Here is a 26,757-nt window from a genome sequence, read left to right as displayed (position 1 = left end):
ATACTAAATAATTACTTCCTGGACAAACATAGATAACTTGGATATCACTCACATGGATGTCACAGACAGGCTCAAAAAGCTTACAATCCCCAGGGACAGATGTTATATACCTGACAGACTAGAGACAAAGTACTGACAGCCATCATGAGGGAGCCAAGGAACACAGGAAAAGTCTCTCTGGACTGGGGATAAACCAACATGGTCCCTATTTTCAAGTAAGGTGACAAAATAAACCCAGCTAACTATAGACCATGAGTCTTACATCAGTAACTGGGAACATAATGGACTCAATCATTCAGAACAAACTTCAAAAGTACCTACATGGAAATAATCTCAGAAGTGGCAGCCAACAGAGTTTCTGAATGGTCAGATTCTGCCTGACTAACCTCCTTGACTTTTGAAGTCTGTTTTTGGTGATGTTACTGAGGAAGAAATACTGGCAAGGATGCCAGGAGTCCTATTCTTCAAATAGCGGCCATTGGACCTTTTACATTCACGTGAGAATAACAACATGGCCTCAGTTTAATTTCCACCAGAAAGTCAGCAATAACTTGAATTGAGAAAGCAGGGAGTGAGGTTGGATGTGCGGAAGTTTTATTTGTCGCAGAGGGTGAACAACATGTGGAACAGGGTACCAGATGTGGCAATGAGGACTGTCTCCTTGCAGTCCTTCAAAAAGGTGTTAGCTACACTTTTGGAAAAGTACGAGATTGTGGCAGAAGGAAAGTAAGATTTGGGGTAATAACCATAGTTTTGGGACCACCTGAGACTTGCCTGATCATCTTTGAGGGGTCCTGATTGCCTTTGGGGAGTCAGAGAGGACATTTTCACAGTGTCCTAAATTGGCTCTGGGGTTTCTGTATTTTTTTTGCCTCTCCCAGGAGATGGGGGAAGGGAACAAAGGTTATGGGGTACAGCAAGAAGTACAGTGAGCACATATAGACTTTGTGGCCTTTTCTTGTCTTCAGTACATAACATAACATCTCCCAACAATGGAGTGCTCCCTTCGTGCTGTACTGAACTGTCAGCCTGGATTATGTGCTTGTCCACAGTTGAATTCATAACCTTCTGGCTCAGAGGTGAGAGAGCTACCAACTGAGCAAAGCTGACACATAGAGAGCTGAGCTGAATGGGCAGACAGGTGGCAGATGCAATTTAATGTCGAAAAGTGCAGATAATGCATTTTGGGAGGAAAACAAAAAAATGGGAATATACAATCAATGAAAAGATGCTGAATGGTGTGGTTGAACAGAGACACCTAAGGTACAAACATATAATACATTGAAAGTGTAAGTGCAGGTGGATTGAGGCATAAAAATGGCAACAGCATTTTGGGTTTTATAAGTAGGGCATAGAGTACAAGAGCAAAGAGGTAATGATAAATTTGCACAAAACAAGGGTTAGGACACATGAGTGCAATGTGCAATTTTGGGCACCCCATTATAGAAAGGATATTAAGGCTACAATGTTGATTCAATAAGATGTTACCTGACATGAGAAACTATAGTTATGAGGAGAGATAGAATGAAATCAGCCACCTCATTCAATTTCAAAACTCCTAGGCATCCTGGGGTAGTGATTCTGGATTCTGGGGTGAAGACAGGCCTACAGGTAGGGGCAGTGTCAACGATTCTTTGCAGTTCCTTTGACGGACAACTTATTGTGCAGGGGTTTCTAATTATGGATTTATGTTGGGTTACCTGCGCCGAGCTCAGTATTCAGTCTACAGCCGACAGAGAGCTTTGGCTGGTTTGATTCTACGGTAGCATTTTGCCAGGTAAGAAATGAGCAAGTTTTTTCAGGGATCTTGTTATATTGTAAGATAGCTCAGGGGGATGTGCCTTTATTACTTTTGATTAATGTAACGTGAGGAACAGCAATGTTTCTAAATGTACTGTTTTGCACTGAATACTGTTCATTTACCTGTTCGATGTGAAATAAATTCCCTGTTGGTTTATAGCCTGACTCTCGATCTGATATATATTCAATCTGTCTACCAAAGGTGGGGAGAATCACGTCGAGGCACATAGTACATTCCAGTAAGCTGGGGCACAGTATAAGGGTTCTCTATTCCATCCTTGGGTCTCATGGCTGTTCTTACATTAACACACCAGACACACAAATTTCATACGAACATGTAATTGTTATTAATATCACAAGCACGATTTCAGCCCATGTGCACATCCTGGTCCATTCAAATCTTTCTGATTGTCCATAATTATTTCATTGAATTAATCCTGATAAATCTGCTGGCAACAAAATTCTATACTTGGATCAGAATTTCTACCAACTACTTATTAAAAAATAACGACCAACTTGTAACGTTTGTACCCTGAGCCCATTTAATCACTCCAGTTTCAACTCGATCTTAATGAAACAGTTCATTAAAGAGAATCACATCTTTTACAGAAAGCTGTTAATAAGTGAAGGATGTGCCTGACTGAAGAGATTCAGAATAGAGAACATGATAGAGTCAGGACAGTTCTGATGGAGGATCCCCACCCAAAACATTAATCAGTAAATATTAACCAGATGCTGATTAACCTTCTGTGCTTTTCCTGTTTTTGTTACTGAATGGATATTGCATGTGTACTGGAGCCGGTATTAAAGCATACCAAAGCTGTACAGTACCAGCATGTATTGCTCCCTTTTAACCAATGTGTATTGTTAATGTACATATCTGAGGCACACAGTGTCAGGCATCTCAGTAGTTGCTACTGTGTCCTAGGCTTAATACTGCCCTCATGTCTAGCACCTCCCTCACAGATTGAATAGGCAAACTCTCTCTCGCCTCTAGTACCTATCCACCCTCCTTCTGTATCTGTCTCGACCTTTTTTATCTCTTTCTATTTTATCGATACTACTGTGCTAATTGCTCTTCTGAACATGCCTCTCTGGTTCTCCCTAATCTATAAGCACACCTGCTTCCTATTCCTTGAATCCTCACTGTGTTGAACTTAAGACTTACTGCATCATCTCCAACTCTCAGTCATTCTTCCCCAAGATCCCAAAAGTACAGAACTCCTCACCTCCCTCAGTCTTCCTTTCCTCCCACAATCAAACTTGGTGTCACCTAATTTCTACATCTCGATTTACTCCATCTTTTCGCCTACTCTTCAACCCTCAGTGGTGTCCTGCATTAAGAGTCTTAGTCCTTGGTTTAAGTTTCTCAATACAAAAGCAATGTGTACTGTACATATGCAGGCATTGGCATTAAGTGATATCTGAGCTGTACAGTAACAAACATGAGTGTTACATTCTGCAAGGGCAGGGGAAGGTAATTCTTCTTTAAAAAATATGTTCTCCCCACTCCTCCCCTCCCAAAGGTGCTGACTCTGACTGGGTCAGTTCCATGGCTATTAAATACTCTCTAGTACTTAACACAAATGACCATTCTACATGTGTAAGCTATGATACTGAGTGTCAGCAGGGTATACAGTCACGGAGGGTATCACAGCCCAATCCTATCCTTGCCTGACCTCCACACAAGCACTTCCTTCAGTGGAGACTGATCAAGTTTGATCAATTTTTCCTCCTTCCTTAACTCAGGGATGCAGAAACCAATTATTGTGCCCCTACTGCCATCCAAATGAGGTAAACTAACTCGGCAGAGACTGCGGATTGGACCTGTGACCTCCTTGATCTGCGTGGTTTAGTACAGTCGGTGTCATTACCACTGTGGGAGCTCAGGAGGAAAGGTAATTCTAAAGTTTCAATTCATTGTAAATTGAAATAGGGCATCTTCTGAAGAGATTATAAAAGAATTTATTACACTGTTAAATGCAACTTTTCCAGCAAAGCAATTTAAATGCATCCTAAGTCTAATTACTTCTAACGACAGAATAAATTGGAATTCTATTAATAAGTATAAGTTTTGCATAATAAATTATCCATTTCTACATGTAATCTGAATAATTTAGCATTTCATTACAGAATAAATCATTTCTCTAATGTAATATTAATAAACTGCTGTGTTCTTTCAGTATTTTGAAGCATCCTGACAACTAAGAACATAAGGACCTAAGAATTTTTAGACCAGAAACAGGCCAATGTGCTCAACAAGCATTTATTCTGCATCAATTTTCCCAACATGAGAAACTTTCCTCCACGTACGGTAGTGTAGTGGTTATGTCACTGGACCAATAATCACAAAGAATGTGAGTTCAAATCCCAACATGACAATATGAATTCAATTTTTTTTAAAATCTGGCAATAAAAAGCTGGTATCAGTAAAAGTGACCATGAAGCTGTCAGATTGTAAAAACCCAACTAGTTCATTAATGTTCTTCAGGGAAAGAAACTGCTGTCCTTACCCATTCTGGCCTATATGTGACTCCAGTCCCACACCAACGTGGTTTAAGTATTAACTGCTCTCTGAAATGGCCTAGCAAACTACTCAATTATATGAAGGCCCACCGCCACTTTCTCAGGACAACTAGAGATGGGCAATGAATGTGCTGGCATTGCCAACACATGCCCACATCCTGAGAACTCTTGTTCAAGATGGTCATCACTTGGCACTTATGTGGTATGAATGTTACCTTCCACTTACCAGCCCAAGCCTGAATGTTACCCAGGTCCTGCTGTAGGCTGCTTCATTATTGGAAGAGCTCTGAAAGGAGCTGAACACTATGGAATTATCAGCAAATGATTCCACTCCTTACCTAATGCTGTGGGATCTTATTCGTCCACCAAGTAGGATCTTACTTTAGCATCTCATCTGAGTGCCATCTACTAATATCACACAGAAGGGTCAGTGCTGAGTATAAGCATGTGTCCCCTCTCCAAACATACTGTGGCTGCTTCACTCAATATCACAAGGATCCTAATGATTCCTGTATTTCCTGCATCCTCAATGAGTCCAGTTTTGGTCCCTGTTCAAAGCAGTACGTGGTTTAAAACAAATCCGTACTCAATTGCCAATCTATGCTGAGCGAACTGATCTGAGCCGGGGCAGTGGTAGGGCACAATAATTAGCCTTAGTGCCCTTAGGCTAGAGAGGGGGGAAATCAGCAAGAGTTCCTGCTCCTCATCAGTATCGAATGCTGAAAGTGTGTGTGTGTGTGTGTGTGTGTGTGTGTGTGTACACATCAGGTGAAAGCAGGATTGCATTTGCCCATGATTTACCTCCGCCCGACACACCGTTGAATACCCTGCTGACACTCACTGTCTAGCTTCACATTTGAAGAACGTGAGGTCACTTGAACAAGGCACTAAGGCCTGCCAGTGTCTGATTCTTTGCTGTGATACAGTTCCACAATGAATTCAGGAGAAGAAGGGGGAAAATTGGTAAAACAACTTCCATAAAGATAGCATGAATATGCATTTGGACACAGTGCAGCAGTGGGAATATCAAGCAGCAAGTCTCTAAGGTATGGCTACTAAAAATGGGATGTCTGGTGTTATGCACAAGGTTCCACTTAAGTCTACAATAATGATTTTAACATTTTATTTTAAAGTTCTGGAATGCATTGTCGCTAAAATTAAATCCTGCATTTCTAATTGAATATTCTTAGCTGGTTTAATCCACATGGACAATATATCACAGCTCGTACTGTTTCACCGTACACAGATGCCTTGCAATGCTGTGGAATATTAACATCATGAACTTTCATACAGTTGTGAAAATTTCTGTCAAACTTCATCAGAGGAGGAGGCAGCAGCTGGGCTTCGATGAGCTAACAGAAGGAAAGATTTTGAGCTCAACTGAAGGCTCCTACCTGAAAGGTTATCCAGCCTTTCTCCTTTGAGTTACCAACTGACCTGCTGTGCAGCTCCAGCATTTTCTGTTCTTATTTGCACTGTGCCTTTACATCCAAACGTGTTGGTGGTGTACAGCAGGTTCCTGACTATTTTACTCTTTTCTGCTGAGGGTGGGGTCATGGTGGACAGTGAAACACAGCGAACCTCCCAGGATCAAGTCATCTGATTGCACAAGTGGTAACAATGCTCCTGGTCATTTGATGTACAACAACACAATAACTTGCATTTATATAGCGCCTTTAAAGTAGTAAAACATTCCAAGGCGCTTCAAAGGAGCGATTATCAAACAAAATTCGACACAGAGTCAAATAAGGAGATATTAGGACAGGTGACCAAAAGCTTGGTCAAAGAGGCAATAATATTTGATTGATACAGGGGACCATCACAACTTCTCCACAGTATTTATGGGCCATTCTAATTTTTACAGGACAGCTGTGTTTACGCTGAAACTGATTGGATGGAAAATAAAAAAATCAATTTTATTCCTTGCTAGCCCCGCCCCCCGCCTTCCTCCATAGGCTCTGGCTTTGCTGGATAGAGTTCTAGAGACATGGCAGCCCTCCAATGCCTCACTCAAATACCCATTCTTCATGTGTGTGCCCACACTGTGAATAGGGGCTCATCTATGGCCTAACCAGACAGTCCCAATTCTGTTCTCACCCAACATCCACACATGCATGCGTCATGTAGGGGTCATGGAATAGTGATCATGAGCTGCCAATTGGGCTGAATTTTCCTCTCACTAACCCAGTGATCCACCCGCTAACCCAGCAGAGATCAGCTCACTCAGCACAGATTGAGGATTGAATCTGAGGCCCTTCCCAATTTGCATGACCAGGCAACTCATTGCCGTAAGCAGATGAGCCATCGAGGGGGCAAAAATACAGAATGTTAGATTCAACTTCATTGACCATACTCAATACTCTGCCTTGCACATACAATACTCAATCTGAATCCAGCGGTTCCTACAGCCAGCTCTGTCTAAGCAGTAACTTAATTATGCCATTATTATGGTGCTGTGTAGTCTTAAATCTTGTGACAGGCTGACTCTCTGGCAACTCATCCTTGACAATGATTCCCCTTTTTTTCATTACAAATCAAATTTGCAGTACCTGAAAGCTCAAGGGCTGGTAACAGACAACATTGTGGGAAACTAATGGCAAATTCAAGAGCTTTTTAATCATCTCGAGTGATTCTACAGCATGTCTTTTGACACAATGTATTACAGGGCTTTCTCCAATATGGGCAAAGGTGCATTATATAGGAACTCCTGGTGGGCCAACTAATTCAATAACCTTTTCGGAATGCTCACCTCACATCTGCAGTGCACACAAGAACAAAAATTGCTACTCGCTGATTTCCCGTGGCATTGCACACGGAGACCGTAGTTTTCAGGTGAAGCGAGGGTGGAGGGCGGAGCTAATTGGACCAGGGCACACAGATTTTAAAGTCATACATTCTATCTTTTTAAAAATATATTTCCACCATGTCCATATTTATAAAAGAAACTGTCTATGTAAATGTCACACTGTAATTACACCCTCCAGCCAGTGGTGTCGCCACAGCATTTTACTGGGGAAGATTGTAATTACAATCTGACAAGTTTAATATGAACATAACAATTTATAATGGAAAAAGTTGACAGGAAGTATGGCAGATATAAGATTTTTAATATATTACATAGATTTTTCCTCCCTCAAAGTCACCAATAAAAATCCAGCCCGGACTACTGGGATGAAAGTCTCCTTTGTCTGTTGGTTGCAAGGTCCTATGTGAAATGAGCTTGGGAATGTCTCGAGTGAGTCCCAAGTGGCCATGGGACTGCAGCACAAACCATCACTAATTGGCCCGAAGTTGGCAATTTCACTCAGTCAGCCTCCGGACAGTTGGTGTGAGGATTGGGAGATGTCACATTGATGTAGCACTCTTCTCAGTTTGGAGTTTGATGGCACAGTAGAAGAAGGACCTAATCTGAGAGTGTATGATGGAGCAATGTAGAGGGAGCTTGACTCTGTATTTAACCCATGCTGTACCTGCCCTTGAACTGTTTGATGGGAAAGTGTAGAGGGAGCTTTACTTTGTATCTAACCCATGCTGTTCCTAACCTTGATGTGGTAGTGTAGTTGTTATGATACCGGAACACAAGGAAAGGAGAGAAATGTGGATAAAAGTCCCAAGTGCTGTTTGGACACATTTCTTAAAAAATGCCAAACTGATCCAGTCTCGCTTACAAAATAGAACAACAAAGGCAGAATCACTTGGAGAGTCACATACCTTTGCCTCAGATTTTAAATATAAAAAAAATGGCCAACTTGCCCAATAAGAATATACCTGTGAGTCATTAGCAATGGTTTGGGAAATCTTTGCAAAGGCCGTTGAAATGCAATGAGGAAAAAGGCAGAGAAGGTCAGATAGGGGTCAGTGTGCACCAAACAGCTCGAGGGGCACAGTGTACTTCAACACGCTTTCTTCTCACTTGTATGACGTACATAATCACATAAACGCGGCAAGTAACTGAAACTGCAGCCTCCACGAGACAGCACTTCATCAACCGAGACCTTGACCTATAGATAAAAGCAGAAAATGCTGCAAATATAGAGCAGGTCTCTCAGCATCCGAGAGAGAAAACGGCGGTTAATGTTTTCGGATTGGACCCTTAATTAAAACCATGATGATATTTTTCTCCTGAATTGGCCTGGGGTTTTTATCTCTATTTTTTTGCCTCTCCCGGGAGATTGTATGGCTGCTGGTGAGTAGGGGGGGGGGGGGAAGGAGGGACATAATGGTTAGTTACAGCATGATGGTATGCGTCAGGCTCGATGGACAAGCTGGTCTTTTCCTGTCCGTCATTTTCGCATGTACCTGAAACATTAACCGGCCTTTTCTCTCTCGGATGCTGAGAGACCTGCTGTGCATATCCAGAATTTTCTATTTTTATTTCAGATTTCCAATACTTTGACTTAGTTCAGCTTCCTCAGAACACAAGCTCATTAACTCCTCCCAGCCAGGTGCCCTCAAAGGATTATCAGCATTCAACACTTAAAAAAATATATTTTTTTAAAAAACAGAAATCAAAGGCATAAAAGCAAAGGATTTTAGAAAGTTCCTTGTAGTTGTTTTATAAATGTTTAATTTATTGGACGGAATTCTCATCGTTGCAAACCATTATTCGAAGAGCAGCAGGGAGTTCTCCAGGTGTCCTGGCCAACGTTCCTCACTCAACAAACACCACCCATAAAAACAGATTAACTAGTCGGTCACCTTATTGCAATGTGAAAAATGACTGCCACGTTTGCTTTTATAACATAGGAAGAGGAGTAGGCCATTTAGCCCCTGGAGACTGTTCCGCCATTCAATTAGATCATGGCTGATCTGTATCTTAACTCCATCTATCCGCCTTGGTTCCGTAACCCTTAATACCCTTGCCTAACAAAAATCTATCAATCCCAGTTTTGAAACTGTCCATTGACCCCCAGCCTCAACAGCTTTTTGGGGATAGGGTTCCAGAATTCCATGGCCCTTTGTGTGAAGAAGTGCATCCTGACATTAATCTATATTAATGACTTATATGAAGGGACTGAGTGTAATGTATCCAAGTTTGCTGACGATACATAGATAGGTGGGAAAGTAAGCTGTAAGCAGGACATAAAGAGTCTGCAAAGGGATATAGACAGGTTAAGTGAGTGGGCAAAAAGGTGGCAGATGGAGAATAATGTGGGGAAATGTGAGGTTATTCACTTTGGTAGGAAAAATAGAAAAACAGAATATTTTTTAAATGGTGAGAAACTATTGAACGTTGTGTTCAAAGAGATTTGGGTGACCTCGTACAAGAAACACAGAAAGTTAGCATGCAGGTACAGCAAGCAATTAGGAAGGCAAATAGCAAGTCGGCCTTTATTGCAAGGGGATTGGAGTACAAGAGTAACGAAGTCTTACTACAATTGTACAGGGCTTTAGTGAGACCACACCTGGATTACTGTGTACAGTTTGGCCTCCTTATCTAAGGAAGTATATACTTGTCTTAGAGGCGGTGCAACGAAGGTTCACTAGATTGATTCCTGGGATGAGAGGGTTATCCTGTGAGGAGAGATTGAGCAGAATAGGCCTATACTCTCTGGAGTTCAGAGGAATGAGAGGTGATCTCATTGAAACATACAAGATTCTGAGGGGGCTTGACAGGGTAGATGCTGAGAGGTCGTTTCCCCTGGCTGGAGAGTCTAGAACTAGGGGGCATAGTCAGCCATTTAAGACTGAGATGAGGAGGAATTTCTTCACTCAGAGGGTTGTGAATCTTTGGAATTCTCTACCCCAGAGGGCTGTGGATGCTGAGTCGTTGAGTATATTCAAAGCTGAGATCGATATATTTTTGGACTCTCGAGGAATCAAGGGTTTTGGGGATCGGGCTGGAAAGTGGAGTTGAGGTCGAAGATCAGCAATGATCTTACTGAATGGCAGAGCAGGCTCAAAGGGCCGTATGGCCTACTCCTGCTCCCATTTCTTATGTTTATATGTTCTTATCACCCCTGAATGGTCCAGCTCTAATTTTAAGGTTATTCCCTTGTTCTAGATTCTCACACCAGCAGACATAGTTTCTTTATCTACCCAATGAAATCCTTTAAACAATCACAAATACTTCAATGAGATCACCCCTTAATCTTCTATACGCGAGGGAATACAAGCCAAGTCTATGCAGCCTGTCCACATAATTCAACCCTTTTAGAACATCATTCTGGTGAATCTGCGCTGCACATCCTCCAAGGCCAATATGTCCTTCCTGAGGTGCAGACAACAGTCACATGCATTTCAAAAGTAACTCACTTTATGTGAAGCTTGATGAGATGGTTTTGAGAGATGTGATTAAGGTGCTGTATAATTGTAAGTCACTCTCTCAACAACAACTTGCATTTATATAGCGCCTTTAACATAGTAAAACGCCCCAAGGTGCTTCACAGGAGCAATTATCAAACAAAATTTGACACCGAGCCACATAAGTAGATATTAGGACACATGACCAAAAGCTTGGTCAAAGAAGTAGGTTTTAAGGAGCGTCTTAAAGGAGGAGAGAGAGGTGGAGGTGTTTCGGGAGGGAATTCCAGAGGAAAGGGCCTAGGCAGCTGAAGGCACGACCACCAGTGGTGGAGCGATTAAAATCGGGGATGCGCAAGAGGCCAGATTTGGAGGAGCGCAGAGATCTCGGAGAGTTGTAGGGCTGGAGGAGGTTACAGAGATAGGGAGGGGCGAGGCTATGAAGGAATTTGAAATAAAGGATGAGAATTTTAAAACCGAGGCGTTCCCGGACTGGGCGCCAATGTCAGCATTGGGGTGATGAATGAACTTGGTGCGAATTAGGATATGGGCAGCAGAGTTTTGGATGAGATCAAGTTTACAGAGGGTGGAAGATGGGAGGCCGGCCAAGAGAGCATTGGACTGTCAAATCTAGAGGTAACAAAGGCATGGATGAGGGTTTCAGCAGCAGATGAGCTGAGGCAGGGACGAAGACGGGCAATGTTACGGAGGTGGAAGAAGGCGGTCTTGGTGATGGAGCGGATATGGCATCAGAGGCTCACCTCAGAGTCAAATAGGCCGTCATGGTTGCAAATGGTCTGGTTCAGCCTCAGACAGTGGCCACGGAGAGGGATCGATTCGTGGCTAGGGAGCGGAGTTTGTGGCAGGGTCTGAAGACAATGGCTTCAGTCTTCCCAATATTTAGTTGGAGGAAATTTCTGCTCATCGGAAAAGCAGCGTGACAAATGAAAAGCAGTGGAGAGGTCGAGAGAGATGGTCACAAGGTAGAGCTGGGTGTCGTCAGCGTACATGTGGAACCTGACGTTGTGTTTTCGGATGATATCGCCGAGGGGCAGCATGTAGATGAGAAACAGGAGGGGCCCAAGGATAGATCCTTGGGGGACTGCAGAGGTAATGTTGCAGGAGTGGGAAGAGAAGCCATTGCAATTGATTCTCTTGCTACGACTGGATAGATAGGAATGGAACCAGGCGAGCGTAGTCCCATCCAGCTGGACGATGGAGGAGAGGCGTTGGAGGAGGATGGTGTGGTCAACCATGTCAAAGGCTGCAGACAGGTCAAGAAGGATGAGGAGGGATAGTTTACCACGGTCACAGTCACAGAGGATGTCATTTGTGACTTTGATAAAGGGTCGTTTCAGTGCTGTGGCAAGGGTGGGCAGCTGTTTGGAGGGATTCAAACATGGAGTTGCGGGAAAGACGGGCACGGATTTGGGAAGGCGACAACACATTCAAGGACTTTGGAGGGGGGCGGTAGTTTGCAAAGTCAGAGGGGTCAAGGGTTGTTTTTTTTTCACTCTTAAGGCATCGCAATGCTGAAAATGTTTAGGTCAAGCGTCTGCAGGTGAGTCTCCCTTTTAGAAAGTAAGGAATAAATGTAAATAAGGCTAAGAGGGTTGGGACCTCGACATTTGGTCCCCAGGGGAAAAAAGAAGCTGTCAGGCTTCCGGCTCCTGCTCAGGACCCAGTAACCCCTGCTGGAAAGTGCATAAGGACGTTGGGTGAGTATAGCACTGGCTTTGGTAGTGATGTCCTTCATCTGAAATAGCATGCTGATGCTCACCAGGCCTATCTAGGCAAGGTAAAAGAGGGCTGCTGCTGATCAGGAAAGTCTACCCTGCAAGAGTCAGGATAAGGTGGGAGAAGAGGAGAGCAATATTGGGGAATAAAATACGAGCAAAAACTGTATTATGAAGCAAGATTAAATCGCAACAGATCTGCCTGATATATGCTGCAACAATGAGATAAAGAAAGATGTACTTACATTTATTTACTGCTTTTCACATTGTTGACAAATTTCAAACACCTTCACCCAACGAATTACATTTGTATTTGGAGTGCGGTGATGGTTGTTATGTAGGCAAAAACACGTAATTATATGAAACACATTTAAGGCACCAAGCTTGTACTGCAGCAACCTCTGCATCAATGTGTGAATAAGGTGTTGAAGGCTTGATATTTATGTTCACATCTCCCACTAAATATCAGTAAAGTTATGCGAATGTTAGCAAATTATAGTTGTTAATGATTTCATTTGTGCTCCTATTCACACACTGAGCTCAGTAATACAATACTGCGGGGTGAGGAGGGTGAAGAATTGAATCTTGGTTTGCTCTGAGGTTGCTGCTGGCTGTTGGTACGAGCACCCACTGTACCCATCACTTGATAGTGACCAGGAGTGGGAACCTTGGCCGATTTGAGCATTGCGGCCAGTTGTTGCTGCCCTTGCTGAGATCAGCTAATTCAGCACAAGCCAGGGGGAGGAGTGGGGCTCGAACCTGGAACCTCCCAGCCTGCATGGCTCAGTATCATGTACAACCTCCAGAGCAGCAAGTACACCTCAGGAGATGGTGCTCGGGCAGAGGCAGGGGTGGGGGGAGAAGCCCACGCGACAATATTGTTGGGCGAATTTTTTACTTCGTCACCTGGGCAGTAATCACTCACCTGTTGTACAACCCTTCAATTTATGGTCCATTGAAGTCAATGGAATGAAAATTGGGCAGGTTCTACACCAGGCAGGCCATCCACTCGGTCAGTTCAACAGTCAGGAAGCCAAGTTAGAAATTATTCCCAGTGCGTTTGAACATGTGGATTCGCTAAATAATAGTGCGTTGTTGATTATTTGGGAATCAAAGCAATTACAGCACAGAAGGAGGCCATTCATCCCATCATGCCTGTGCTGGTGCTCACTCTTCAACTGGAGACATCTGCTCTAATCCATTTCCCTGCCCTTTAAAGGGAGAGATTGTTCATTTGGACAGTCCGGAGTCATGGTTAATAATCTTCTTAGAAAGGCTATTTGAGATTTTATTACAAAGTACTGTCAATTTTCTGTCCTGTTACGTTAGATGCTGTAAAGTTGCCGTTTTTATATTCAACTCCTTATGCTCCCCTTAAATATAATGAGGCAGCTGTGGATACCTTAGTCATTCTGAGCTCTCTATACTCCGGGTTAGAAGCTTGTGGGTTTGAGGCCCATCCCCGGACTTCAGAGCCTAACCTAGGCTGCAACCAGTGCAGCATTGAGCGAATGCTGCATTGCTGGAAGTGTCGTCCTTCAAAGGAGATGTTAAAAGCTGCAATGGGAAGATGGTAAGATTGGTATTCTGGAAGGACAAAAAGGGCCTTCTTCCCCTGAATCTATCTTGTGATGTCACTGGAGAAGATCCTTAACTAACCGTTATCCTTATACATAGTACAGTCAGACACGCCCTCCGATTCTTCCTGTGAGGTCAGTCCCCACATAACGTGGCTGAGATTGGGAACTTGGTGCAGTGACGGAACAAACCTCCATGTGGGCTCACAAGCCACCAAACTCTCAGCATTTGGTTGGCGGCCAGTGATTTGTGCTGACTATCGAACCTTCTAATTGGTTCTGCTGTCTTCACTTGCCACCTTGAAGGATATGGGTGTTAGCCGTGGCTCAGTGGATATCACTCTTGCCTCTGAGTCAGAAGGTTGTGGATTCAAGCCCCACTCCAGAGACTTGAGCACAAAATCCAGGCTGACACTCCCAGTGCAGTACTGAGGGAGTGCTGCACTGTCAGAAGTGCCAACTTTCAGATGAGTCGTTAAACTGAGGCCCCATCTGCACTCTCAGGTGAACGTAAAAGATCCCATAGCACTATTTCGAGCAGGGGAGTTCTCCTGGTGTCCTGACCAACATTTATCCCTCAACCAACACCACTAAAAAGATTATCTTGTCATAATCACATTGTTGTTTGTGGGAGCTTGCTGTGCACAAATTGGATGCCCCATTTCCTATATTACAACTACACTTCAAAAGTATTTCACTGGCTGTAAAGCGCATTGGGAAGTGAAGTTGTGAAAAGTGCTATATAAATGCAAGTTTATCTTTCCTTTCTGATACCATTGGAGGACGTGTCTTGGAGCAGTTACTAAGCCCGATAGGAAGTAAACGAACTTGCAGCAGTAAGGAATACAGTCTTTCACGTGGAGCACTTACACTTCAGTGCACCAACGTCCCCATGAAGGATGGAATACTATATTGGTGACCTGGTCAATATTTTTCAGTCAACCAAGAGCACTAAAAACACATGATCTGGTCATTTATCACATTGATGCTTATGAGATCTTGCTGTGCACAAATTGGCTGCCGCATTTGCTACATTACAACTGTGTCTACACTTCAAAAGTACTTCATTGGCTGTAAAGCACTTTGGGACGTCGTGAGATCGTGAAAGGTGCTGTATAAGTGCACGGTTTTCATTTTATTTATTCCTTTTGCAGATGTAAGAAGATAGAAACAAGCCCACTCGGTCCTCCAGTAGCAACAGAAACAGATTCAACTAAACACAAGTCACCAAGTTTTACTCAATCTTAATATTGACGTGATATTCAAAAACTTGAACATTAAGAGTTTAAAATCTGTTGTTATAATCTTTTATTGTTAAATATTCAAGTATATGCTAAAGACTGTGTGTTGCTGGACAATGTAATACTCGTATGTGTGTTTGACCCAGCTTGTCTCCCACGAGAGGGCCAAGGGCATATTCATATAATGAATCCAGTTAACAACCGTAGCCAGCCTGTTTTAGTTGAAAATGGAAAGCCCTTTTTAACCCAGTCAGCACGCCTCAAGGACTGACACTGACATGTTGCTGGATCTCAATTCTACTGCTTGTGAAGAAGCCCCTGGGATTTAAAAAATTCAAGCGACTTTCCAAAGAAATACTGTTCAGGATTCAGAGGAGGAGGAACAAAGCCTTTCACCAGCACAACGCCTCCTCTCCATAGCCCGTATTGTGCTTTCCAAATGGTAGTCATTTTTGTTTTTGACTGAACATTGTACTCATCAAAATGAGGATAAAAGGTTTTCCACTTTTGACACCTATATCAGCATCAAGCACTCCATTTTCAAATTGTAAACAATTTTACAACACCAAGTTATAGTCCAGCAATTTTATTTTAAATTCACAAGCTTTCGGGGGCTTCCTCCTTCCTCAGGTGAACGTTGTTGGCATATCCATTTTCAAATGCAGCACAGGTTAGATATAGAGTAAAGCTCCCTCTATACCGTCCCACCAAACAATCCCAGGGCAGGTACAGCACGGGTTAGATACAGAGTAAAGCTCCCTCGACACTGTCCCACCAAACAATCCCAGGGCAGGTACAGCACGGGTTAGATACAGAGTAAAGCTCCCTCTACACTGTCCCACCAAACAATCCCAGGGCAGGTACAGCACGGGTTAGATACAGAGTAAAGCTCCCTCTACACTGTCCCATCAAACACTCCAAGGGCAGGTACAGAATGGGTAAGGATTAATGGCCATTGTAATATTGATAGAACAGAGAGAGACAAGAAAGGTTGCGATCCAGAAAGAGAATGGAAGCAGGAAGTGTCAATCAGACGCCAAGCTTTATCCTGTATCTTGTTTAGGAGTGTGACAGAATGTGGATCAGTCCCCACATTGCAAGTGCCCAATGATGGACTGGAGAGTGCTGAGGGAAGGAGCAAGAAACTGGAGTCACCCCGGAGGCCATTCCCATCATTCAGTCCAGCGCTCTGATCAAGATTTACATTTGCAGATGTTGGGAAGTGGTCACAAGCATGCCCTTTGGACCAGAAAATGCTGCACAACAGGAAGAACTCAAAGGAGGAAGGAAGAAAAATGCACTGTACTTAAGAACATAAGAAATTGGAGTAGGAGTAGGCCAATAGGCCCCTCGAGCCTGCTCCGCCATTCAATAACATCATGGCTGATCTGATCCTAACCTCAAATCTAAATTCATGTCCAATTTCCTGCCCGCTCCCCATAACCCCTAATTCCCATTTCTGTTCTTCCACTTCATAATTTAGTAAGATTCAACCTTGCGCCTCAGGACAAACCGACTATGATTCAGATTTGACACCAGATTGAAGGACCATCCATTAAGGGGAAGCTAGATAGGAGGAAGCACTGAGGGTAGCAAGGGCATAGAATGTACTCTGGGTGGGGGACTTCAATGTCCATCACCAAGAGTGGCTTGGTAGCACCACTACTGACCGAGTTGGCCGAGCCCTGAAGGACATAGCTGCCAGACTGGGCCTGCGGGAGGTGGTGAGCGAACCAACATGAGGGAAAAACTTACTTGACCTCGTCCTCACCAATCTACCTGTCGCAAATGCATCTGTCCATGACAGTATTGGTAGGAGTGACCACCGCACAGTCCTTGTGGAGACGAAGTCCCGTCTTCGCACTGAGGACACCATCCAACGTGTTGTGTGGCACTACCACCATGCTAAATGGGATAGATTCAGAACAGATCTAGCAGCTCAAAACTGGGCATCCATGAGGCGCTGTGGGCCATCAGCAGCAGCAGAATTGTATTCCAGCACAATCTGTAACCTCATGGCCCGGCATATTCCTCACTCTACCATTATCAATAAGCCAGGGGATCAACCCTGGTTCAATAAGGAGTGTAGAAGAGCATGCCAGGAGCAGCACCAAGCATACCTAAAAATGAGGTGCCAACCTGGTGAAGCTACAACTCAGAACTACATGCATGCTAAACAGCGGAAGCAACATGCTATAGACAGAGCTAAGCGATTCCACAACCAACAGATCAGATCAAAGCTCTGCAGTCCTGCCACATCCAGTCGTGAATGGTGGTGGGCAATTAAACAACTAATGGGGGGAGGAGGAGGCTCTGCAAACATCCCCATCCTTAATGATGGCGGAGTCCAGCACGTGAGTGCAAAAGACGAGGCTGAAGCGTTTGCAACCATCTTCAGCCAGAAGTGCCGAGTAGATGATCCATCTCGGCCTCGTCCCGATATCCCCACCATCACAGAAGCCAGTCTTCAGCCAATTCGATTCACTCCACGTGATATCAAGAAATGGCTGAGTGCACTGGATACAGCAAAGGCTATGCGCCCCGACAACATCCCAGCTGTAGTGCTGAAGACTTGTGCTCCAGAACTAGCTGCGCCTCTAGCCAAGCTGTTCCAGTACAGCTACAACACTGGCATCTACCCGACAATGTGGAAAATTGCTCAGGTATGTCCTGTCCACAAAAAGCAGGACAAATCCAATCCGGCCAATTACCACCCCATCAGTCTATTCTCAATCATCAGCAAAGCGATGGAAGGTGTCGTCGACAGTGCTATCAAGCGGCACTGACTCACCAATAACCTGCTCACCGATGCTCAGTTTGGGTTCCGCCAGGACCACTCGGCTCCAGACCTCATTACAGCCTTGGTCCAAACTTGGACAAAAGAGCTGAATTCCAGAGGTGAGGTGAGAGCGACTGCCCTTGACATCAAGGCAGCATTTGACCGAGTGTGGCACCAAGGAGCCCTAGTAAAATTGAAGTCATTGGGAATCAGGGGGAAAACTCTCCAGTGGCTGGAGTCATACCTAGCACAAAGGAAGATGGTAGTGGTTGTTGGAGGCCAATCATCTCAGCCCCAGGCCATTGCTGCAGGAGTTCCTCAGGGCAGTGTCCCAGGCCCAACCATCTTCAGCTGCTTCATCAATGACCTTCCCTCCATCATAAGGTCAGAAATGGGGATGTTCACTGATGATTGCACAGTGTTCAGTTCCATTCCCAACCCCTCAAATAATGAAGCAGTCCATGCCCACATGCAGCAAGGTCTGGACAACATCCAGGCTTGGGCTCATAAGTGGCAAGTAACATTTGTGCCAGACAAGTGCCAGGCAATGACCATCTCCAACAAGAGAGAGTCTAATCACCTCCCCTTGACATTCAATGGCATTGCCATCACCGAATCCCCCACCATCAACATCCTGGGGGTCACTATTAACCAGAAACTTAACTGGACCAGCCACATAAATACTGTAGCTACAAGAGCAGGTCAGAGGCTGGGTATTCTGCGGCGAGTGACTCACCTCCTGACTCCCGAAAGCTTTTCCATCATCTACAAGGCACAAGTCAGGAGTGTGATGGGATACTCTCCACTTGCCTGGATGAGTGCAGCTCCAACAACACTCAAGTAGCTCAACACCATCCAGGACAAAGCAGCCGCTTGATTGGCACCCCATCCACCACCCTAAACATTCACTCCTTTCACCACCGGCGCACAGTGGCTGCAGTGTGCACCATCCACAGGATGCACTGCAGCAACTCACCAAGGCTTCTTCGACAGCACCTCCCAAACCCGCGACCTCTACCACCGAGAAGGACAAGAGCAGCAGGTACATGGGAACAACACCACCTGCACGTTCCCCTCCAAGTCACACACCATCCCGACTTGGAAATATATCGCCGTTCCTTCATCGTCGCTGGGTCAAAATCCTGGAACTCCTTTCCTAACAGAACTGTGGGAGAACCTTCACCACACGGACTGCAGCGGTTCAAGAAGGCGGCTCACCACCACCTTCTCAAGGGCAATAATGGATGGGCAATAAATGCTGGCCTTGCCAGCAACGCCCACATCCCATGAATGAATGGAAAAAAAGATAAGCACGAGGGAGAAAGGAACAGAAGGATATCCTGATAGGGTTAGATGAAGAGGGGTTGGAAGAGGGTCATGTGGAGCGACCATAACATGATAGAATTCCTCATTAAGATGGAGAGTGAAGTAGTCAAATCTGAAACTAGGTTCCTGAATCTAAATAAAGGAAATTACGAAAGTATAAGGTGTGAGTTGGCTAGGATAGATTGGGGAACTTTACTAAAAGGGATAACGGTGGATAGGCAATGGCTAATATTTAAAGAACGCGTGCAGGAATTACAACAATTATTCATTGCTGTCTGGTGCAAAAATAAAACAAGAAAGGTGGTTCAACCGTGGCTTACAAAAGAGGAGACATATAAAATTACCAGAAAAAGTAGCAAGCCTGAGGATTGGGAGCAGTTTAGAATTCAGCAAAGGAGAACAAAGAGATTGATTAAGAGGGGAAAAATAGAGTATGAGAGTCAACTAGCAGGGAACATAAAAACTGACTGTAAAAGCTTCTATAAATATGTCAAAAGAAAAAGATTAGTGAAGACAAATGTAGGTCCCTTACAGTCAGAAATGGGGGAAATTATAATGGGGAACAAAGAAATGGCAGAACAATTAAACACATACTTTGGTTCTGTCTTCACAAAGGAGGACACAAATAACCTCCCAGAAATGTTAGGGAACCAAGGGTCTAGTGAGAGGGAGGAACTGAAGGAAATCAGTAGTCGTAAAAAAAAAGTGCTTGGGAAATTAATGGGGCTAAAGGCTGACAAATCCCCAGGGCCTGATAATCTACATCCCAGAGTACTAAAGGAAGTGGCCCTGGAAATAGCGGATGCATTGGTGGTCATCTTCCAAAATTCTATTGACTCTGGAACAGTTCCTACAGATTGGAGGGTGGCAAATGTAACCCCACTATTTAAAAAAGGGAGAGAAAAATCAGGGAATACAGACCAGTTAGCCTAACATCAGTCGTGGGGAAAATGCTGGAGTTCATTATAAAGATGTGATAACAACACTTGGAAGGCATTAATGGGATTGGACAAAGTCAGCATGGATTTATGAAAGGCAAATCATGCTTAACAAATCTACTGGAGTTTTTTGAGGATGTAACTAGTAGAATAGATAGGGGAGAACCAGTGGATGTGGTGTACTTGGATTTTCAGAAGGCTTTTGATAAGGTCCCACACAAGAGGTTAGTATGCAAAATTAAAGCACATGGGATTGAGGGAATATACTAGCATGGATTGAGAATTGGTTGACAGACAGGAAACAGAAAGTAGGAATAAACGGGTCTTTTTCCAGGTGGGAGGCAGTGTCTAGTGGGGTAACTCAGGGATCAGTGCTTGGACCCCAGCTATTCACAATATATATCAATGATTTGGATGAGAGAACGGAATGTAACATTTCCAAGTTTGCAGACGACACAAAGCTGGGGTGGAATGTGAGTGTGAGGAGGATGCAAAGAGGCTCCAATGTGATTTAGACAAGTTGGGTGAGTGGGCAAGAACATGGCAGATGCAGTATAACGTGGATAAATGTGAGGTTATCCACTTTGGTTGTAAAAACAGAAAGGCAGATTATTATCTGAATGGTAATAGACTGGGAAAAGGGGAGGTGCAACGAGACCTGGGTGTCCTTGTACACCAGTCGCTGAAAGTGAGCATTCAGGTGCAGCAAGCAGTTAGGAAGGCAAATGGTATGTTGGCGTTCATTGCAAGAGGATTTGAGTACAGGAGCAGGGATATCTTACTGCAGTTGTACAGGGCCTTGGTGAGACCACATCTGGAGTATTGTGTGCAGTTTTGGTCTCCTTATCTGAGGAAGGATGTCCTTGCCATGGAGGGCGTGCAACGAAGGTGTACCAGACTGATTCCTGGGATGGCAGGAATAACGTATGAGGAGAGATTGGGTCGACTAGGCCTATATTCACTAGAGTTTAGAAGAATGAGAGATGATCTCATCAAAACATATAAAATTCTAACAGGACTAGACAGACTAGATGCAGGGAGGATGTTCCCAATGGCTGGGGAGTCCAGAACCCGGGGTCACAATCTCAGGATACGGGGTATGCCATTTCGAACCGAGATGAGGAGAAATTTCTTCACTCATAGGGTGGTGAACCTGTGGAATTCTCTACCACAGAAGGCTGTGGAAGCCAAGTCATTAGATGTAGTCAAGAAGGAGATAGATATATTTCTTAATGCTAAAGGGATCAAGGGATAAGGGGGAAAAAGCGGGAACAGTGCACTGAGTTAGACGATCAGCCATGATCATTTTGAATGGCGGAGCAGGCTCGAAGGGCCGAATGGCCTACTCTTGCTCCTATTTTCTATGTTTCTATAAATGGCAGCATAGACCAAAGGCCTGTTTCTGTGCTGTGGACTCGATGTAACTCGATGCAAGGTCAAAATCAGTCGACCACACTCAGTCAACTGTGTCCCAATTTACATTTTTCAGTAAGTGTCCTTATCAGCAAGAGATACCAGGCACTCTGAGGGTTAAACTCAATAGAACACTGGCAGTGCCCACATGATCTGCCACGGATTGTGGACTACTGGCCTGTGCCAGCAATCTGCAGGCTGTAAGAGCTGGATGTGGGGTGGAAAGGATGCAGAGTCAGTCCCAGGATTTCTCAGTGAATCTTCTGGCACTGTGGGCCTGCGAGAGCCTCTTGGGGTCAGTGAATGGAAAACAATGAGGAGTTACCATCAACAGCAAAGCCACTTGCTTCTTGCTCCTTTCAACTGGTGAAATATCCTCTCAGGTTTCAAACCGCACACTCCTTACCTTTCATATAACATCCGGAAACAAACATTCCTTGGGCTTTCCGAAGATCAAAGCTACTCAGCACAATTAAAGAAATGTGCAGAGAACAGTTTGAATCGTTAATCAGATAGGACGGTAGTTGGATGGCCACAATTTGCCTCAGGAGCTCTGAGTGTTGGGGGGAGGGGGGGGGGGGCGACAAGACTGGGTTCCTGCTTCGGATTGCACTGATTCCTGCTGGAGAGTCTGCGTGTGCAGACATTGGATAAGGACGGACTCGGGCTTGAGTGCGATGCTTCACGTGGTCAAATAGCCACCCAGCTCCCACCTTCTAGGCTGACGCATGACCACACGGTTGAGTTATTGGAGGAATCTACACCCCAATTAAGGAGTCAGCATTTTCAGGAGAGGAGGAAATAGAAATTACCGCCTCACCGTAAGATAAACAGATCCCGTCTTGAGCTGTGACTCAGGTGACCTCGACTTACGGCTGCTGGCCTGTCATCGACAGTTTGGCGGGACACGGGACGATGCCCGTGATCCTGATTCCGTGGAGACGACTCCTGTACAGGGAAGGACGGTAAAAAGTATTTTGGGGACGTTCGTGCTCCTCGGCTGGGTGCCTGAGCTGCAGGCCCACAGTTCATCTGCCCCGCAGATTCTGGTGCAGAAACACAACTGCATTGCTCAATAAATATTTAATATCATTAATACACTGGGCTGTGGTCAGACCACTGAGGTGTGTGAACCTTGAAATGAGGAATCACCACTTTCTCAATTAAGCAATGAATTTACAAGTATCAGCAACTTAATCGATAACACTGAGCAGATAAAGACGTAGAAGGAGCTGTTCACACTTACCTGGTTTTAGGGGATGTTGTTAACCATTCTTCATGTTTCTCGAATGTTATTAAATAAGCTGCAATTTCCTGAAAAACACAAAAAAGGGGAAAGATCAATTTAGATGCGAAGTAGAATTCATGCATCACTAACCTGCTTTGTGAACATGAAGATCTCACCAACAGGGTCCCTCTGAAAAATCAAGTAGCTACAAAGAATTGTTTATTTTTAAAAAGGGGATATTAATAAACAAAGATATAGATAACTAGGATTCTAAATGCCCAGAGACCAAGTCCCAAAATGGCCACCCTGGGACCACACAATCACAAGATGAGCCAACAGCCCCACAACATGGTTTTGTCAAACAAATAACAGAGAGAATTCAAATAACAGAGAGAATTAAAAAAACAATTGGAAATTTATATTGTACTTTCATGAACACCACCAAAAAAAAAATCTACACTTAAAAACAAGCGTGGCACTGTCATTCTGTTGACTTTTGAGACCTAGGCCGAGGCTTTTGGCCTCTGCCTCCCCCACCCACCCCGCCCTCAGATCTGCAGCATGTTCAGGCAGAAAGCTACACAAGGACATACTCATCTGCGTCTCCGTCTCACCATCATTTATGGGGTCCAAGCGATAAGTAGGGTTGCCAACTCTGGTTGGACATATTCCAGGAGGTTTCATCACATGACCTCCCTCCGCCAACTGTCCACTCCCGCCATTGGCTGCCCGACACGTCCATCCTTGTTGTGCCCTGCTCCCACATTCCTGCTATTGGCCGCCCCACACGTCCATCCTCGCGGAGCCCCGCCTTCCCGCTCCAACTTGGAAGCAAATAGGCTCTTCGTTACCCAATTGGATGATTCTTGACTGTCAGTCAAACAGCCATTTTTCCCATCTCCAATATTTGTATAACTAATAAATGAAAGTGTTCAAGGAAACACACCATTTTTTTTGAATGCCCCTCTGATTTTTCTACCAGCTTGCTTGAAGAAAGAGATTAAACTTTAATTCCTGGTGACTCCAGGACTATCCTGGAGATTTGACAACCCTAGCGATAAGAGGTCAGGGGAGGGGGCTTTAAGACAAAAAGTGAAGGGGGGCTTTTGCAAGCACTCTTACAGCACAAATTTTCAGTGGAGGAATTTTAAAATAGGCAGCTTGCTGGTTGCCTCTTCATCGCGCTGGGGCAGGCGCTCCCCCCGCCCCGAGGCCTGCTGCAGCTCCCGAGGTGAGGTGCTCGCTTCCCGTCTGTAAATAATCCCAGGGCTAGAAGTAGTCGGAATTCGGAGGGGGTGGGGGTGGGGGAGGGGCGCATCTCAGTGGGAAGCAGAAGTCCCACCCTGCCAGAGATGTGCCCCAATCAAGGAGTGGTGGGGGGAGGGGGTAAGAGAGTATGAAGCCTCAGCCAAAAAGTCCCATCTTCTTGTAACAGGCTAGTTTGTACATGGGTGTTTTATCCATTATAACCAACTGTCCCATTTATCCCTTAAAGCACCGGGATTAGCTGTAGGTTACAGGCAATGTTAGCAGTAACGCGACTGTACCTCGTGCCCTGCTCCAAGCCCTGCCCCTCCACTCCCCACCAAAACCACAGTATTAATAATTCCACTGATCCCAGCACTCAAATTTTAATTTCTACATTAACTAATTGATCAACTTATACTGCATTAACATCCACTATAAACAATAGATTACAATCATAATTGAGGTTGCTTGGCAGCAGGGCCAACGCTGCACTATTTCTGACACTTTGTTTTTTTTGTTTAAAGGATTGCCAATTCTACATGGTAATGTACAGATAAAGCTCCCTCGACCCTGGCCCAACGCTATGTCTTTGGCCCAACCTCAGAGGAATGCCCCTACTGCACCAATATGATATCTTTTCATTCCCCCCAATCCTGAAGCCTCTCTGAATGAGATTACCATTTACTGCTCAGTCTGGGGCAGTTCTGTGCTGTGGGCCTGTAAAGAGCTAGGTTGAGGCTGCCCAACTCATTCCACGTCGGACCCTGACAGCAGGCAGAGTGGCGAAACTTTCCAGTTGTGTAACGTTGCTCCTCTCTTCAGATGAGTCAAACGAATAGCACCATCGGCCTCCTCTGTCTTCAATATTCGAGGACTTCATTTCCACATCGTTCACCTGAGGAAGGAGGTAGCCTCCGAAAGCTTGTGAATTTAAAATAAAATTGCTGGACTATAACTTGGTGTTGTAAAATTGTTTACAATTGTCAACCCCAGTCCATCACCGGCATCTCCACATCTTCAATATACGAGCCACGAGTGATGGGACTGCATCATAAATAGGGCCGTGTATCGATATAATGTATCACACAGAACCCAGTACAATCATACAGCCTCTGGCTCCCCTCACAACAATCACAAAATCAGATAAATCAACAGGAGAGGAAGATCACTGTATTTGGGAAAAGACAAGTTCTAAAAAATTGATGGAATTCTGTTCTACTGGGCTGTTAAGTAAATTGGGGAAGCTAGATAAGTACATGAGGGAGAAAGGAAGAGAAGGATATACTGATAGGGTTGGATGAAGTCGGGTGGGAGGAGGCTCGTGTGGAGCATAAATACCGGCAAAGACCAGTTGGGCTGGATGGCCTGTTTCTGTGCTGTAAGTTCTATGCAATTCAACATTCTTATCTGTCCTCAATAAGTGTTGCTTTTTATTTCACTGTTGGGGGCTGTGGGTTGTTCATTAATGTGAGGAATGTCCGTGCTGTCCCACTTCAGGCACACAGAGGTAGAAAGTGGTCCTCATTGCACTCGGTTTCCGGGCGGAAAACAGGGACAAGAAATGGCAATTTTGAGGGGCTATGTCCTGAAATACGTCCCATGGACGCTTAAAATACGTCCGACCCCATTTTGGATCGGGCGATTTTTCAGGCTTTCCCCTAAAAAAAGGCGTTAGGCTCCTTGCCTATCTTCATGAGAGGGCTGTTGCCTGTTTTAGGACCCTCCTGCCAAATTGGGCTGCCCTGAGCTGAAAAGGCACTGGGTCTGCTCCGTTCAGGTTTTCCTGTCGAGGTTGTGGTCGCTGCCAAAAAGGTAAGTAAAATATTTTTTTTTTCACAGCTTGATGTGCAGCTCGGAGAAGCCTGCAATCCAGCCCCCCTCCCATTGTCCTTCCCTCCCATCCTGTCCCCAGGGCGTCCTCATGGAGATGGGGGACCTGCCTCTGGACGTGCAACAGGCACTGGGAGCTCACCCAAAGTATTCAAATAAGCCTGAGGCCCAATTTAGAGTGAGCACTGGACCTCCCGGTTCAGCCCCCAAAAATGGGCCATAACCAATTTCTAGCCCACAGTACCCACAAGTTCTTCCAGGTTAGCGTTAGCCGTGGCTCAGTGGGTCGAAATCTCGCCTCTGAGTCAGAGGGTCGTGGGTTCAAGTCCCACTTCAGAGATTTGAGCACATAATCCAGTCTGACACTCCCAGTGCAATATTGATGGAGTGCTGCACTGCCGGAGGTGCCGTCTTTCAGATGAGACGTTAAACCGAGGCCCCGTCTGCCCTCTCAGGTGGATGTAAAAGATCACATGGCCAGTATTTCAAAGAAGAGCAGGGGAGTTCTCCGGGATGTCTTGGTCAATATTTATCTCTCAACCAACATTACTAAAACAGATTAGCTGATCATTACCTCATTGCTGTTTGTGGGATCTTGCTATGTGCAAATTGGCTGCCGCGTTTCCTACATTACAACAGTGACTATACTTCAAAAATACTTAATTGGCTGTAAAGCACTTTGGGACGTAGTAAGGTCGTGAAAGGCGCTATATTCTTTCTTCTCTGCCTCAACAATATGCCTTAATCCTAACCTTAGGACAGCATTCTGCACTGCTCCAACGTGACATTTCCCACAACAGCGTTCTCTGAGTGAGACTGCCAATTCATGCTGAATTATGGGCAGTTTTGTGCTGCAGATCCATGTTCCACAA

At 44.8% G+C, this 26,757-nt stretch overlaps 1 protein-coding gene across 1 annotated transcript in view; it reads right to left on the bottom strand.

Moving 5' to 3' along the window:
• Nucleotides 1-26,757, bottom strand: part of camta1a (calmodulin binding transcription activator 1a) — an 801,272-nt gene that overhangs the window by 448,977 nt on the left and 325,538 nt on the right. The window contains exon 3 of the mRNA XM_067970230.1: nucleotides 22,826-22,893. Coding sequence (XP_067826331.1) covers nucleotides 22,826-22,893 — 68 coding nt within the window. The remainder of the gene's footprint in view (nucleotides 1-22,825; nucleotides 22,894-26,757) is intronic.

This window comes from Heptranchias perlo, chromosome 32 (genome assembly GCF_035084215.1).
Source record: "Heptranchias perlo isolate sHepPer1 chromosome 32, sHepPer1.hap1, whole genome shotgun sequence".
Taxonomy (NCBI): domain Eukaryota; kingdom Metazoa; phylum Chordata; class Chondrichthyes; order Hexanchiformes; family Hexanchidae; genus Heptranchias; species Heptranchias perlo.
This window is presented reverse-complemented; position numbering and strand designations above follow the sequence as displayed.